This window comes from Pseudorca crassidens, chromosome 19 (assembly GCF_039906515.1).
Source record: "Pseudorca crassidens isolate mPseCra1 chromosome 19, mPseCra1.hap1, whole genome shotgun sequence".
Classification (NCBI taxonomy): Eukaryota; Metazoa; Chordata; class Mammalia; order Artiodactyla; family Delphinidae; genus Pseudorca; species Pseudorca crassidens.
The window spans coordinates 7,471,209-7,487,332 of record NC_090314.1 but is presented as its reverse complement, the minus strand read 5'-3'; the positions used below and the strand labels follow the sequence as shown (position 1 = coordinate 7,487,332).

The following is a 16,124-nucleotide window of genomic DNA, read 5'->3' as shown; positions in this document are numbered from 1 at the left end:
GACCTTTGTCCCAGAGCGTCCATGTTTGTGTGTCTTTGAGGACAGTGTCTGAACGTCTGTCCGCTTGCGGTGGTCCTCCTTGGGCGGCATGTTCGCTTTGCAGAAACCGGGGTGCCCCACCCCGTGTGGCCCAGGGCCGCTCCCCGTCCAGCTGCGTGTCCTCGGTCGGGACAGCGCGCTGCCCAGGGACAGCGAGGCTGTGTGGAGGCCGGAGGCTGAGCAGGCCTGGGAGGGAGGAACAGGCCTGAGCAAAGGATGCCAGGGTCCCCTGAGCCCCCTGCGGCCCCCAAGGACTCAGGGAGCGGCTGTCCGGTGCCCGCCTGGGGGCAGCCGCCCCTCCAGGCCCCGCAGCCCCGTGGCCTTGCCTGCACTGAGCTGCCAGCCGAGGTCTGGACAGACGCCGAGCCTGTTGCCTCAGGGACCTTTCTCCTGAGCATCCCAGGAAGGGACCCTTAGGTGCCCCAAGTAGGGGTGTAACTGGAGGTGAGTGGTTTCCCTAGCGCCAGGGTGGCGGGGTGCCCACAGTCAGGGAGCAGTTTGCTCCCCTTACTTCTGGGGCCTTGAGGGGGGACCCCGCCCTGCCTCCACCAGCCACCCCAAGGGTACCATTTGTGGTCTTGAGTGAGGTCCCCCCCCACTCATTCACACACTTGGGGGAAGGCTGTCTCCCCAGCCTGTAACCCTAGCCCCACAGACTTTAGGGAACTAAAGGCAGCCCTGAAATTCCCCAGAAGGTGTCACCGAGACCCAGCCAGGAGCATCCTTCTTTTATGGGTGTAAGTGTCACGTGGCCCGGCTTGGCAAGCTGGCCCCTCCGTGACCAAAGCCCTGCCTGCTCCTCGCGCCGTCCTGCCCGCCAGCCGCGCCTCGGGGGCGGGCAGCCCCCTCAGTGCCTCTCTCTGCCGCCTTCCAGATCTGGTCCACTTGGACGTCCCCTCCATCCACGCGGAGCTGGGCTCGGCGCTGCGCCTCGGTCCCCGGGAGCTCGTGCGGCGGCGCTCAGTGGCTGAGAAGAGGGACCCGGCGGAGTCCGAGAGCACGGCCCTCTGAGCGGCGCCGCCACACGCGTGTTCCCGCGGCTCCGTGCCGTCACGGCCGCCGCGAGGCTGGAGCGTGGCGGACACCCGTGTGGCAGGTGTCGGCCGCGTGGATTTTGTGCGTTCCCTCCGGGTGGGGACTCTGGCCTTTTGTTTGATCTTTGCCTTTCGACTTTGTGCCTATTTTGACCCCCTTTCAGCCTCCACGCCAAGTGACAGCCCCGTCCACCCAAGGGCCTGTGTCTCAGAAACGTCCTCCGCGGGGTGGGGCGTGGAGGGCCCAGCGGCCGGTCCACCCTGGCTGCCTGTCGCCTGAGCTGACGGCCACGGCGACTCCTGCGCGACCAGCCTGATGGTACAGAGCGGGGACGGGGTGGGGGGCTTGCTTACAGGAGCCGAGAAGCCCGGGGCCCTGACCGGCCTGCTGCTTCGCAGGGGAGGGCGAACCTTCATCTGTGGGCTCTACAGGTAATGGCTAAAAACGACATCTGACAGTTTTACTTCTCCACGCCGTGGACTGAAGCTCCCTTTCCTATCTTATGGTTTTCTATTTCTGAATTTAAAGAGGGTCCTAAGGTAGCTCCCCAGGCCGCCCCCCTTCCCCCCGAACACTAGGTGTAGCTAAGTGCAGCCGCCCAGGAGCATCGGGGCATCCAGGGCACGAAGATGTGGGGTCGCCTCTTTCTGGAGGTCCCAGGTGAATAGCAATAACCCTGTTACCCGAAGCTCAGACAGGAAGGGGAAACCAGCCCGCGGAGACCCCAGGCCTGTGCCCTCGGCCCTGCGGCGTGGAGAGCTTTGCTCACCCTCCCCACGAAGGCCCCCCCCCCCCAGCCCTCGGGGAGGAGACCCGGGGAGCCTGGTCACAGCTGGGATGAAGGGAGTGAGAAATAGATTCGGGTCATGCATGCGAAGCCCAACCTTACAGTTTTATCCTTTTACAATAGACAGGCCTATACAGGATATAATATTTGTATATATGAAATCTATATTTGTTTAATTTGAGCCATTCACCCCAAATCCATGTACAGGTGTACAATGAGAAACTTAAATGCTTATTTTTCCCAACAGAAAGTGTAAACTAACCCTCCTCCGACAGTGGGATTTGCCAACTTTCGACGTTAACGGCTTTGCTCGCTTGCTGGCAGGGCAGTTCAGTACCCAATTTGTAATGAGGCCCGGGGGGGTTGAGAGTGAGTTACCTTTAAATACATGTACAAACAAACAGTCGTCAATGGTAATGGTATTAAAATAGATTTATTATCCCTGAGTGTGGCCTATCTTGTTTTAATAACAAGCTCAAGGGGCCACGGGAGTTGATGCCAGGCGCTGCCTCGGGAGGGACCCCGAGGTCACAGCAAGTCCTTAGTCTGCGTCTCCCAGCACCTGAAACTTTCAAGCTCCTTCTCTAGTCTCCCGGGAGGGAAGAATATGCAAATGCTAGCGACATCTTTCTTTTAAAAATTCTCTCTCTTTTCAAACAAACACACACTAACCTCAGTGTTGTTCATCCTCAAAAAGGAGGGCACTGGAGCCACCCCATGCGGTATTTCTCAGCACTCTGTAGGGCGGTGAGTGGTTCTCGTCAGGGGCAAGCAAGGAACCGGCCTCCTCTTTCGCCGGAACAATGGGAAGGCTTGCGTTTCCCCGGAGCCCCTGCACGGCCGGGCCCGGCCCACCACGGCTGTGAGTCTGCACAACTTGACTTCTGCCAAAAAACCAGGCTGCTGAGGTGTGGTGTCTCCCTGGGGGCAGGTCCCAAAGGGCCTCGCCACGATCAAACTGTTTCCAGGCACCTGGGTCCCCAGTGGTGGCACAGGGACAAAGCACTCGGGTTCCAAACGCAACCTTCACTGTGTTCCGTCCTTGGAGACGCTTTTCCTGGAGGCTTTGCGTCCACAGCCCCGCGCTTCTGAGGCCCGGCTGCCTCCGGGTAGAGGGGACGGCTGGGCCGCAGCGGGGGGCGCGCCCTGACTGCACGTGACAGACCAAAGACGCAGCGTGCACGGAGTCAACGACGGCCTCCTCTCCTCCAGCGCGCAGCGGCTCCGCAGCGCCGTGTCGCTACTGGGCCCTGACCTTCTTGCTCTGCGGGCTCGGGGGCTGCTCGTCAGGGGCCCGTTTCCGCAGGGGCTCCGCGTCCCCACCAGCGAGCAGGGCCGCCCGCACCTGCCGCAGCTCCCTCCGCTCCCGCCGCTCCGCCATCTCCTCCAGGTCCCCGGCGAACAGGGCCTTCAGCGGCGTCATCAGCTTGGGCACTGTTGGGAGGTCCCCCAAGCTGACCTACGAAGCGAGATGAAGCAGAGGCTGGGGTGAGGCCATCACGGCTCCCAGGCACCGGCCACACCCCCGTCGGCAGATGCAGCCATCGTGTCAGGCCCAGCCGGGCAGAACCCGGGCACCCCCATGCCCAGTGGTGGGGACAGGCCCAGCCTGACCACACAGGAGGAGGACGCTGCCCCCCAGGCTTGTGCAGAAGCTCAGATGATGTCACTCTGGGCACCGACTGGGCCTAGAGGCTCTCAATGGACCGTGTCCAGAAGGCCCCGTGCCAGTCGTGCTGGGCAGTGGCCCGAGCCTGGCCACCTGCGCATGGATGTAGGGCGTCTCAGCCCCGCCCCCCCCACCTGCCCCGCCCCAGCGGTCCCGCACCTTCATGTGGTCAAAGGCGATGCCGACTTTCTCGTTGAAGTCGGGGCTGAAGAGCGGGATCTTGGCATAGCGCTGGCTGAAGTGGTTCAACACGATGAACCCTGCGTTCATCCGCATCCCCACGCCGATGGCCTGGGAGGTGGTGCTGCAGAGATGGGGCAACATGAAGCTGGAGGGAGCGAGTCACGCAGACCCCCCGCCCAGACTGCCGGTCGGGCACCCGGGGGCGGGGCTCCCTGCTGCCGAGCCGGTCTTCCCACTGCCCCCAGGGGAGCCCAGGCTCTGTGCTCTCAGACCTCCCACCAGTGAGCACCTCTGAGAAAAGCAGGGGCTGCCGACTTCAGGCAACACGCTCTTCCCTTAAATAGCGCAAGATCCGCCCCCGGCCTCCCACTTATTCAGCGTTATTTCCAGTTCTTTCCCAAGCCGTTAGTTCCAGTTCTTTCCCGAGCCGCGCCTCCCCCAGAACCTTGCCTGGAGGGCGCTGCAGAAATAAAGACCGAGGCTTGGGAAACAACTGCCTGGGGTCAGAAGCCCCCAGGGCCCCCGGAGGGAAGCAGACCAGCCCAGCATCAGCGGGGAGGAGCGGGGACCCGTTGACGCAGGCTCAGGGGGCTCCGCTACCTGTGTGTCTTTTCCATGGCTTCCTCTTCCAGGCCATCTTCCAAGGTGGCCTCATGGATCAGGAGGGTGGCGTCCTTCCCTAGAGCGTAAGCACAGGCCCTCTGAGAATACCGGCCGACCTGGGGTGCCCACAGCACTTGTCCCTGGGCCCTGGGAGGAGGCTGCGAGTCAGGACGACAGCCAGAATCGTTGGGGGGACCAGAGGTGACTGCCCCTGCTCACCCATCTGGACCAGAGCCTCACAGGGCATGGTGTCCCCCGAATAGACCACCTTCCAGCCGGACGTGTGGACCAGCGCGCAGCCAAAGGCATGCTTGCAGTGCCGGACCAGGCAGGTCTGAAACTGAGGAAGCGGGTGATGGGCTCGTGGCCCAGCTACTGCCTCTCCCCCTCCTCCCCACGTCACACGCCCCTGTCCCCCAACCCGCCCTCCCATGCCCGGGCCCTCCCCTAACCTCCTCCAAGCCACAGGTTTCCAGCAGCAAACTAATCAACCTTTCCACTTTGGGGTTGGAGACCTCAGCTCCCTTCTGAAGGCATTTGGCAGGAATAATACTGAGAAGATTAAAAAACAAACATTTAATCTTAAGTTCAAGTCACTGACTGGAGAGGACCCCCAAATCGCTATGATAAAGAAAATTTAATTCCGTCATTGAGGCAGGGAGCGAGGGCACTCGGCCCTGGAACCGTGTCTGGGGGAAGTGTTGGCAAAGATCTAGGATCGGGAACAGAAGTGAGGAGGGCCGAGGAGAAACACGTCGAGGCAGAAGAACGTTTAGAGGTGGGAACCGCCTCCCCGTCTCCCTGCGGTCTGAGCCTGCCTCGCACGCTCACCGTCCAGGGCCCGAGCCGGGCGCTCACCTGACGTGGTGCAGCAGCGGCTGGCACTGGGTGTGGTACTGCTGGAGCCAGGCCCGCAGCTGCGTGGGGGCCACTACGAGCAGTGGGTGGCACGGCTTCCCCAGCGACACCTGGAACGGGGAGATCAGAGCGCCGAGCGCACGGCGCGCGTTGCAGGGAAAACGGCGTGCTGCGGCCCGAGGTATGGCTGTGCGCGCGCGTGCATGTCTGTGTGCGTGTCTGTGCGCCTGCGCTCATTCCAAAGAAAGGCAGAAGGGCAGTCCAGTCCCGCACAACTCACCAGAGCCCGCTCCCTCTGCAGCAAGATGTTCAACAAGCCCTGGGAAAAAGGAGGGGACACATCAGCCAGGTCCACACCCGACCTCCTTCCCGCGTTGGGGCCCTGGGTGCCCGGCCCTCTAACAGACCCAGCCGCCCGCCTCCGGGCGAGGGCAGCTCCGAGCAGCCGCGTGGCGAGGTGAGACGCACGTGGCGCCGGGCTTGCGGACAAGCCCAGGCCTGGGAGGAGGTGCGCGGCCAGGAAGAGGGAGGCGGCCCGCTCACCGTGTGGTGGTCCGCGTGCAGGTGGGACACGAACACGGCGGCGAGGGTGCCCAGGAGCTGGTCTACTTCGTCCCCGTAGTGGCGGCACAGCTGCCCGAAGGTGCCCTCCCCGCAGTCCAGCAGCAGGGACACGTCGGAGCTATGGGAGGAGATGGTGGGAAGAGATGGTTTGCCCTCAGGGAGGAGGGCAGGACAAGGCTGGGTGCCCGTCTCCCGGGACCGCTCAGTTCCTCCCGCGGGAGCTGCTGTCAAGAGGATGGTGGTCTCACACGTCCATCCTCGTGACACGAAATACTGTCGTGACGTGAAGTGCACGGAGCGTACCTAGAGCTACACAGATGCTGGGCACCCAAGAGAGTCTCTGCAGTAGGAGAGGGTGAGGACATGAAATCCACAAGACTCTACTTAGAAGGAACGTGGTGACAGCCGCTGTGGCCGCCAGGAGACTCCGAGGCTCTGCTTTAGCTGGCGCGGCCCGGAGACAGCGGCTGCACCAATGCCCTCCGGGAAAGGCCGGGGCTGCTTCCCGCCAGCTCCTCCGTCACGAGAGAAACACGTCCCAGACCCGTGCGCTTCTGCTGTCGGGGTGCCCCTGACAACTGCCAAGTACGCTTAACGCGTTCTTTGGCCGTTAGCTATCCACCACCACCAGCACCCGGGTGACAAAGCAAAACTTAAAAACGAGCCTGGCTTCCCGCAGACGGCCCTGGTCCGCCTCCCTGCGGACCACCACCACCAGGCAAACCCAGGAGCCCCAAAGCCACTCCGCACCCCAGCGGCACCAGTGAGGGGCCCTGTGAGACAGAGGCGGACGCGAGTCCTGGCCTGGGTCTGCCCCACCGCCAGCCGTGAGCAGCCTGGGGCAGGTGCACCGATGATGGGGGTGCAGGAGGTGGCCAGTCACTGGTTCACAGGAGGGACGTGGAAACTTAGCGAGACGGCCCCTCAGCAGGGCGACGGCATACACGATACACGTCAGTGGTTTGCATCCGAAGACGTAACGGGCGGCCAGCTTGGGTGACTCCCTCCAGTCCAGCTAGCTACGGAGGCCGGAAACCGCCTGCCCCCCACCCCCGCCGGGCCCCCAGCCAAGACGGGCCTCCAGGGACATACAGGCTGCACCGCAAGGTTAGCCTGGCGGGTGGAGCAGGGTCTGCTGAGAAAGCCCCGGGCTCCCCGCTGACGGGCCCCTCCTGTGCAGGATGAATACCTGATGTTGATGAGAGTGGAGCTGACGTTCCGGATCTTCATGGGGATCGCGGACCCCGTTCCGAGGAAGACCACTTCTGGATACCGGCTTCTCTTCTCTATGGAAAGACACGTCAAGTTGTTCACTTCTTCGGGTCAGAAGTGAGGCAGCACTGGAGTTAAGTCCAGCTCCCCAGGAGGGGCTGGTGGTCTGACCTCCTTACACACGGGCCTGGGGCGAGGGGCCCCGGTGCTGCCTGGGAAGGAGAATGAAGGAATTCCACGGGCCCTTCTTCAGCAGAGTTGCTCTAAGTGTTAAATAGCAAAGGCCACCTTTTCATGCTACAAGTCAGCATTTATCTCCCGGGGCTGGGGACCCCCGGCACAGGCCCTGCTGCACTTTGCAGTGGCTCCGAGGGAGGCCAGCTCCCCAGAGAAGAGGCAGAGCCGCCTAGATTCTGAAGATGGGGCCCCGCTCGGCCTGACAGGCCCCGGGTGCACGTTTACGAATGTAATCTAAATGGCCCTTTAACGTGCAAACCAGAAACCCATCTCAAGCCCACGGCATGTGCAGCCAGGAGGGCATCTTAAAACACTGGCCTGGTGCCAGCTGGGTTAAACCTGAACCTGCCCTCTGGTCCAGCCTTGTTTCTCCGCCTCATTCGTGAGCTGAACACAACACTGGGAAAACCAAGTACTAGAAAGAGGTCCCGGAGTTCCCCAGACTGCTCTTCCTGTCAGGGCGGTGAGAGCCCAGCAAGGTGAGTGCCATGGCCAGGACCTTCCGTGGATCCTTCCCGGCAACACCAGGACTAGACTACCAGCTCTGCCCAGGGCCTCACAGGAGGCCCCAGACCTGCCGCACTCAGCTCAGCGTGGGCCTCGCCAGGAGAGCCTGGGCACTGTCACCTAGCCTCCAACCTAACCGGTCCGGGCGGGGGCTGGCACTGGTGGTCTTAAGTGGAGGCCAGAGAAGCAGTGGCTTCAGCAGGTACACGGGGCTCGACGGGGCCACGGTGACCCTCCACTCAGTGCTGTGTGAACAGCTGCAGGAGGGCAGGGGCCAGGAGACACCGGGGCTGGTCCCGGTCTGGCTCACCCGCCGGGGCCGGGCCGTCCTGCACAGTCTTCCTGTACTCCTGCACGCTCTCCTGGAAATTGGGCAACTCCAGGGCCTCGGCAATGAATTCCTCAGGGTCGCAGGTCATGATGGCATCCCTGCAAGAAGAAGGCATCTCAGGGCATCAGGGGGAGCATGTGGCCCCAGGCAACCACCCTGCACAGCCAGCTCAATCCCTGGGGACCGCCTGCAGAAAGTGCTTTCAAATCTAAGTGACTGGGGCCTGGGGCAGCTCCGCTCTCCTGCCCAGCAGACCTTCTCCCAGCTCAGGGGGTCTCACAGTTCCGGCTGCTCAGAACCTCTCAGCTCAAAGCGGGACGGGGCAGCCCTGGCACTCCTGACATGTCGGGGGGGGGACGGTGTGGGCACTCTACGCAGCCTCCTGACCTCTGCTCACTACACCCGCTAGCATCGGGCATCCCCCGGCGCTGAGGGAGGGAAGGGAGCCCCTCAAGGGCCCCAACTATTCACTGCAACAGTGCCCGGTGTCCAGCAGTGGTCCAGAACGGGGTCTGCCCGGACACAGACACCGCGGCGTGCACGGGCCACTTACAGTTATTCGAGGGTGAGCTTTTAAAAGTTAAAGATGCAGGGCAGCAAGCACCTCTCAGGAGGCTGGCTGGGGTGAACGTTACGGCGCCTTTCACCAGGCGCCTCGGGCAGCGCCGCCCCCGACCCGCTAACCCCCCTCACAATCACCCTAAGGGAACACGGTTCTCCTCAAGGACTTTTAGATAAGGCACTTGTTTCCTTACAACAGCAAAAAGCTGGAAATGCCTCCAACACACCAACCCCCGTCTCTGGAACACAGGCAACAGTGTCCTTACGCAGCCTCTCATGACGGGAAAAGACTGGCAGCGGGTCAGGCCCTGAACCCGCGGTGCAGACGTGTATTTTAACACGTCCCCACGTACTCAGAAATAAAAAACACAAAATGCTAACCACCGCTGTGTCAGGGTGATGGGATTAGGGCTGACTTTCTTCCCCCTACGCTCACTCATTTTCCACATTCCAAAACAACGCACACACAGCTGTTAGCAGAGGCAACTTTCAGGAAAGGACGGCCGTCAGCCCCCGTCTCCCCGCCTCCCCGGGTCAGCTGATGATGGGACGCAGCCACCGTCTGCCACCCATCGTCTGCGGCTCTTCCCGGGTCCGACGCGGAGACCACGCGGCTGAGCAGCCTGCGCCGCTGACCCCTGGGCCCCATCCCCACCCCCGAACGAGCCTGACGCGCCCCGCCCCCCGCCGGCTGAGACCACACCCACCTCTGCCACTCGCGCCGGGGCCGGAGCTGGTACTTGAGGAGACACTGGCCGCGGACCAGGGGCACGCAGGGGGCAAGCCCTCCTTCCTGCAAGAGAAGGAGCCGCGGTCCGCGGGGGGCAGCTGCCTGCGGGGTGGGCAGCGAGCCAAGCTGAGCCACTACCTGGGGGCGGAGGCTGGCGAGCGGGGGGAAGATGCCGGGGTGGATGAGGCCGAGCTGCGTCTGGATCTTGTGGCTGCGGAGGTTGTGGACCGACTCACAGTGCTCGTTCAGGACCAGGTGCTGGGTGTCGGGCCCGAACCTAAGACGGACGCGCACACCGTCAGCACAGTGTCCTTCTGGGAAGACTCCCACCCACGGGGCGGCACCGGGGGCGGGGCGGCCAGGTAGTGGGAATGTTCAAGAGGGTGAGCGACCTGTCCACCGAGGTCACCCTACGTGGCCAGACGCAGCCCTGCCCTCCTCCTCCGAGCCCGGCGTCTCTACAAAGTCAGAGGCCCTGGGTGTGGGGGAAGAGCACCCGGAAAGCCAGGGGCAAGTACAGCGCTGGGGACTTGGACACACAGGGAGCATGGGGGGAGAAAGAGGAAAACTGTGATGGGCGTCAGCACTCAGACCCCGAGGGGCAGAGGACCCGGGCGCCGAGGAGGGACTGCCAGGGCCGGCGGGGGAGGGCAGTGTCACCACACGTCATCACGCGCCCAGGTCCAACCCCAGCAAGTCCTTCCACCCGGCGCCGGCCTCGGCCAACGAAAACAGGAGAGTAGGACCCGTCCTCCCAGTCACTGAACATGGGTTGTGGGCAAGATCGGGAGAGGGAAATGAAGCGTGTTTGCTGCCTGACGTGTCGCGGACATTCAGTAAACTGAAGCTGCGGCTTTATCCTTGCAAGACTCTTCTTTAGGAAACACGCACGGGATGGTCCAGAGGCAGGATTTGTTCAGAGCTCGGGAAACCAGCCCCAGGCAAGCGGGGACGCCCCCAGGATCCAGGGAGGGCGGGAACCCCAGGGAGAGCTCAGGCGGGGGGCAGGGGCGGCAGTGGAACCGTGGCTGGCGGGGCTCCTACCTCTCCATCCACTGCTGATATCTGCTGTCCAGGAGCACGTGCTCCGGGGTCATGTGGACCACCAGGGCCACGGGGGCTTCGGCTTTTCCTTGGAAACTGGGAGGAAGGAAGCAGGGGGCTCTGCTGGGTCAAGTGGTGCAAACTCAGGACACGCGGACCCGGGGCCAGGCAGCCAGGGAGGGCGCTGCATGAGCCGTGGTGGCCCAGGCCTCGGCAGCGGCAGCACAGGTCAGTGCCAGGCCGGCCTTCCCGAGCAGTGTCGGCTCTCACCTCTCCGCCCGGAGACCCCTCCTTACCTCCTGAAGGTGGCATTCTCACAGAGGGGCTGAATGAATCCTTCGTCTGGACATTCTACCACAACGAAAGTGACCCTGGGGTCTGGGGCGGTGCAGATCTCTTCAGGCAAAATCTGTGAAGTCACTGAGGTCAGGATGTGCTCCCAGGGCAGGCCCTGGAGTCACCTGCTAACGCCGCATCACCCCCTCCAGAGAAGCGCCGACATAAGACCACCACCTGCGCCCTTCTCGCCCTCTCCGCTGACACGCAGACAGGCGGCCGCCGGCTGGCAGAGGGCGTTTCACACCTGGCGTGGCCAGACGGCCCGGCATGGCACGCACGGTTCTCTCAGGTCGTGTGGTCCTGACGTCCTCACATCTCGTGACATCATCATTCCCCTGGGCCACACATCTGAATTCCACCCTTATGGGGTCCACCCTGAGCTCAAGTACAAGGGGGAGCATCCATCCTATAAGGAGACCCCCAAATCCTAAAGAGACAACCTCCAGAAATGGCCCGACACGGCCAGCGCTGATGCGCACGACAAGCCTAGACAAGAGGCCCTGCTGTGTCGCTCAGCGAAGTGCTGAAGTCCAAGCTGTTCAGTGCCCTCAGAAGTGGTGTCTGCAGGGCCTGACCCAGGCAGTGACTCTGTCCGGCGTCCCGGCCCCTGCCTGTCACTGCTGAGACCGCAGCAACAGGGCACCTCACCTCTCTTCCTTCGAATGTGATGCTTTTCCCGTCCTTGACAGCAGCAATGATGGGCGCAATGGCAGCTGTTCCGCTGAAACGAGAGGCGAGGCCTCGGTGAGGGCGGGGCTCTGGGAGCTCAGCGAGCCCGGCGAGGCCCCCCAGCTGTCCCCGCCACTCACACTGGGAGGCCCAGCTCCTTCGCTTTGAGTACTAAGAAGTTTCCCTTCTTCATGTGGAGCTGTAAGGAAGAGATCTCCATGTAATTCCAGTGACTGATGAAGAAGCTTGGTTTTCATCATTCGTTTTGAAATCACTTGAGTTTAGCACTAAAAGCTGAATGATTTAAAACCAAGGTGTTTTATTTCCCATTAACTCCTTACACATCTAATAAAATGCAATCCATTTCCACATCAAATAAGACGTGTCCTCCAAGTACCTGGAGGAGAAAACACTGTTGCTTTTATCATCCTGCGCAGGTCAAGTAACAGCCAAAGGAGTGTCACCAGAACACGTTCTAGCAGAAATGATCGTGTAACCACCGTGTGACACGGCATTCCAGTGACAAGGACAGCGTAGAGCATGTGGATGGTTTTTCTCCTCTACTTTTCACGTATTTGGCAAAACTGTGCTGTTGCTTTTATACGAAGTTACAATAAAAAGTTCCCAGTATTCTCTTATTATGTTAAAAGGGAAACCAATAATCCTAACACAAAACCTCGTAATCATTCTGTACTTAAAAACTCATGTCCCAACGTTTTAGAAATCCACGTATTTCACACCTAATAACAGGAAAAAGTCAGAAATGGCATAAAATGTTAATGAGTCTTTCAGGGTTGACTTATATTTGAATTTCATTTTCTTCCTTAGATCTTTAGAAGCTATTTGCTTTTCCTTTCAACTTCCTGCATTTAGGACACTACTCTTAGGGCTGAGTCTCCAGTTTGGATCCGAAAGCCTTATTAGGACTCTAGGATTTTCTATCTTGGAAAACGTTATCCTAGAGGAATGATGACAGCTTAACGTGAGCACATAATACAGAGATGACAGAACTTAGATGACACCTTCAGATAACGACATTAACAAGCACTGTGGTGACCACAGACCCAGATGAAACTGGATGGAAGCAAAATGTTTCTGATGTTTCACAGGAATGTCAGGTCTAAGGCTGGCAAAACCCATGCCTCCACGACAAACTCAGTTCAACCCGTGGAGAAAGTTGTTCCCGTCTGAAAACCCAACGCCAGCTCACAGGCCCCAGGGCAGCAGACGGCTGCCCGAAGCCCAGGCTCCTATCGGACAAGAGCTTCTCAGACCCTCACACCCAGAGCCTATTTCTCCCACCTCCCAGAACTTGAACTAGCTTTGCTTTACCGCCTTCTGAACCCTGTGCCGAGAAGCAGCCCATTTTCAGGGAAGGGCAAAGGGGCTGCAGGATGACACAGCGGGAGCAGCGTGCACAAGGTGGGAGGAGCCAGAGGCCAGGACGCAGGACGCAGCCCGCAGCGACGCGGCTCCCAGGACAGCTGCCCCCAGACAGCGCCCTGATCGCACAGGACACACCATGCTCGACGTGATCTGTTCAGGAAGGACTGATGCGATGCCACTCAAAAGATTACCACGTAAACTGCTCTAGAAAATTATTCTGCTGCCTAAAAATTCAGACACACAGAAGCAATAAGCCTATGGGCAACAGTACTTAACTTTTACAGAAGTTAAGTACTTATTATATCTAAGTAAAATAGATATAAACTATTTTTATAGATATAGATATTACTTTTTACTATGTAAGTAAGTTGATAGAAGTTATACTGGCAACAATCTTACAACTAACAACTAATATTACTACTGACCTTTCATAACTGTGTTCACTTGCTGGTGTTAAAATTTTTTACAAATGGATGAAAATTACAAATGTATTTTAAAATCAACTTTACCAAGTCGACTTTAAATCAAATATATTGCTTTAAAAAAAAAAAAACCAAAGCTCACGAGAAAGCAACGTAGTCTTACCGGAGGTTAGACAACTGTTTGCTGCAGGTTCTAGTAAAATAAAATTTTAATGCAAAGTCCTACTGAAAGTAGGCAATTAGCCAGATCTGAAAAACACGTGATTGTAGTCACATTTTCATAGAATTTGACCAACTTCGGTTTAGCAATCTAGGCCTCTGTGAATGCTAAGCCAATATTACAATTAGTCCAGGGTCGACCCACCAAGGTCATGTGACTTTTCTGGACTGTTAAACTTTGTTGTAATAAAATGAGAGAGAAAAAAAAAATTAGTCCAATGTCAGAAGCTTAACGACTACAGTAAGATGATATAAAACAGAGTTGAAGGAGCCTAAATAAAGGCCTGATTCATTTGAAGGGAAATGAAGCTTTTTATGAAAAAGTAGTCTTTTGATCCTTCTCAAACTCTTCGAAAAAATCGAATAGGGAACACTCCCAGACATTGTATGAAGCCACCATCACCCGATACCAAAACCAGACAAAGACAACACCAAAAAAGAAAATTACAGGCCAGTATCTTTGATGAATATAGATGCAAAAATTCTCAACAAAATATTAGCAAACTGAATCCCAGCAACACACAAAAAAGATCATACACCACGATCAAGTGGGATTTATCCCAGGAATGCAAGGATTCTTCAATATATGCAAATCAATGTGATACACCATATTAACAAATTGAAGGAAAAAACCATATGATCATCTCAATAGATGCAGAAAAAGCTTTCAACAAAATTCAACACCCATTTATAATAAAAACTCTCCAAAAGGTGGGCAGAGAGGGAACCTACCTCAACATAATAAAGGCCGTATGTGACAAACCCACAGCAAACATTATTCTCAATGGTGAAAAAACTGAAATGATTTCCTCTAAAATCAGGAACAAGACAAGGGTGCCCACTCTCGTCATTATTATTCAACATAGCTTTGCAAGTCCTAGCCACGTCATTCAGAGAAGAAAAAGAAATAAAAGGAATCCAAACTGGCAAAGAAGAAGTAAAACTGTCACTGTTTGCAGGTGACATGATACTATACATAGAAAATCCTAAAGATGCCACCAGCAAACTACTAGAGCTAATCAATGAATTTAGTAAAGTTGCAGGGTACAAATTAATACACAGAAATCTCTTGCAGTCCTATACACTAACAACAAAAGACCAGAAAGAGAAATTAAGGAAACAATATCCCACTTACTGCAACAAAAAGAATACTTAGGAATAAACCTACCTAAGGAGGCAAAAGACCTGTATGCAGAAAACTTTAAGATACTGATGAAAGAAATCAAAGATGACACAAACACATATAGAGATATACCATGTACTTGGATTGGAAGAATCAATATTGTGAAAATGACTGTACTACCCAAAGCAATCTACAGATTCAATGCAATCCCTATCAAACTACCAATGGCATTTTTCACAGAATTAAAAGAAAAACTTTTACAATTTGTATGGAAACACAAAAGACCTCCAATAGCCAACGCAATCTTGAGAAAGAAAAACAGAACTGGAGGAATCAGCCTCCCTGACTTCAGAGTATATACTACAAAGCCACAGTAATCAAGACAGTATGGTACTGGCACAAAAACAGATATATATATATACATATATCAATGGAACAGGATAGAAAGCCCAGAGATAAACCCACGCATATATGGTCACCTAATCTATGACAAATCAGGCAAAAACATACAATTGAGAGGGCTTCCCTGGTGGCACAGTGGTTAAGAATCCGCCTGGCAATGCAGGGGACTCAGGTTTGAGCCCGGGTCCGGGAAGATCCCACATGCCGCGGAGCAACTAAGCCCGTGCACCACAACTACTGAAGCCTGTGTGCCTAGAGCCCGTGCTCCGCAGCAAGAGAAGCCGCCGCAATGAGAAGCCCGCACACTGCAACAAGGAGTAGCCCCCGCTCGCCGCAACTAGAGAAAAGCCTGGGCGCAGGAATGAAGACCCAACGCAGCCAAACATAAATAAAATAAATTTTTAAAACTTAAAAAAATATATATACAATGGAGAAAAGACAGCCTCTTCAGTAAGTGGTGCTGGGAAAACTGGACAGCTACATATAAAAGAATGAAATTGGAACACTCCCTAACACCATACACAAAAATAAACTCAAAATGAATTAAAGACCTAAATGTAAGGCCAGACACTGTAAAACTCTTAGAGGAAAACGCAGACAGAATGCTCTTTGACATATATCACAACATCTTTTTCGACCCATTCCTTAGAGTAATGAAAATTAAAACAAAAATAAACAAATGGAACCTAATGAAACTTCAAAGCTTTTGCACAGCAAAGGAAACCATAAACAAGACGAAAAGACAACCCTCAGAATGGGAGAAAATATTTGCAGACAAAGTAACTGACAAAGGATTAATCTCCAAAATATACAAGCAGCTCAAACAGCTCAATATCAAAAAAACAAACAACCCAATCAAAAAATGGGCAGAAGACCTAAATAGACATTTCTCCAAAGAAGACAAACACATGGCCAACAAGCACGTGAAAAGATGCTCAACATCACTAATTATCAGAATAATGCAAATCAAAACTACAATGAGGTATCACCTCACACTGGTCAGAATGGCCATCATCAAAAAATCTACAAACAATAAATGCTGGAGAGTGTGTGGAGAAAAGGGAACCTCCGATACACTATTGGTGGGAACGCAAATTGATTCAGCCACTGTGGAAAACAGCACGGAGTTTCCTTAAAAAACTAAAAATAGAACTACCCATTACTGGGCATATACCCAGAGAAAACCATAATTCAAAAAAATACA

The 16,124-nt window shown here is 56.2% G+C and overlaps 2 protein-coding genes across 6 annotated transcripts in view; one reads left to right on the top strand and one right to left on the bottom strand.

The window, feature by feature from the left end:
• The window catches only part of ARHGAP44 (Rho GTPase activating protein 44), a 143,240-nt gene extending 140,933 nt beyond the window's left edge, over positions 1-2,307 (top strand). For 3 of the 4 annotated variants that reach the window (XM_067715606.1, XM_067715605.1, XM_067715608.1), the window contains one exon: positions 914-2,307. In XM_067715606.1, the coding sequence (XP_067571707.1) occupies positions 914-1,050 (137 nt within the window). In that variant the 3' untranslated portion in view covers positions 1,051-2,307. The remainder of the gene's footprint in view (positions 1-913) is intronic. The other variant, XM_067715607.1, reaches the window with a different exon arrangement.
• ELAC2 (elaC ribonuclease Z 2) overlaps positions 2,276-16,124 on the bottom strand; it is a 27,389-nt gene continuing 13,540 nt past the window's right edge. The window contains exons 9-24 of one of the 2 annotated variants that reach the window (XM_067715604.1): positions 11,509-11,567; positions 11,348-11,420; positions 10,657-10,769; positions 10,361-10,456; positions 9,455-9,593; positions 9,294-9,379; positions 8,005-8,123; positions 6,928-7,024; positions 5,718-5,856; positions 5,455-5,493; positions 5,175-5,284; positions 4,769-4,868; positions 4,536-4,656; positions 4,314-4,392; positions 3,690-3,834; positions 2,276-3,320 (exon numbers count right to left, since the gene is read on the bottom strand). In XM_067715604.1, coding sequence (XP_067571705.1) covers positions 3,102-3,320; positions 3,690-3,834; positions 4,314-4,392; positions 4,536-4,656; positions 4,769-4,868; positions 5,175-5,284; positions 5,455-5,493; positions 5,718-5,856; positions 6,928-7,024; positions 8,005-8,123; positions 9,294-9,379; positions 9,455-9,593; positions 10,361-10,456; positions 10,657-10,769; positions 11,348-11,420; positions 11,509-11,567 — 1,734 coding nt within the window. In that variant the 3' untranslated portion in view covers positions 2,276-3,101. Of the gene's footprint in view, positions 3,321-3,689; positions 3,835-4,313; positions 4,393-4,535; positions 4,657-4,768; positions 4,869-5,174; positions 5,285-5,454; positions 5,494-5,717; positions 5,857-6,927; positions 7,025-8,004; positions 8,124-9,293; positions 9,594-10,360; positions 10,457-10,656; positions 10,770-11,347; positions 11,421-11,508; positions 11,568-16,124 lie in introns of both variants that reach the window. The other variant, XM_067715603.1, reaches the window with a different exon arrangement.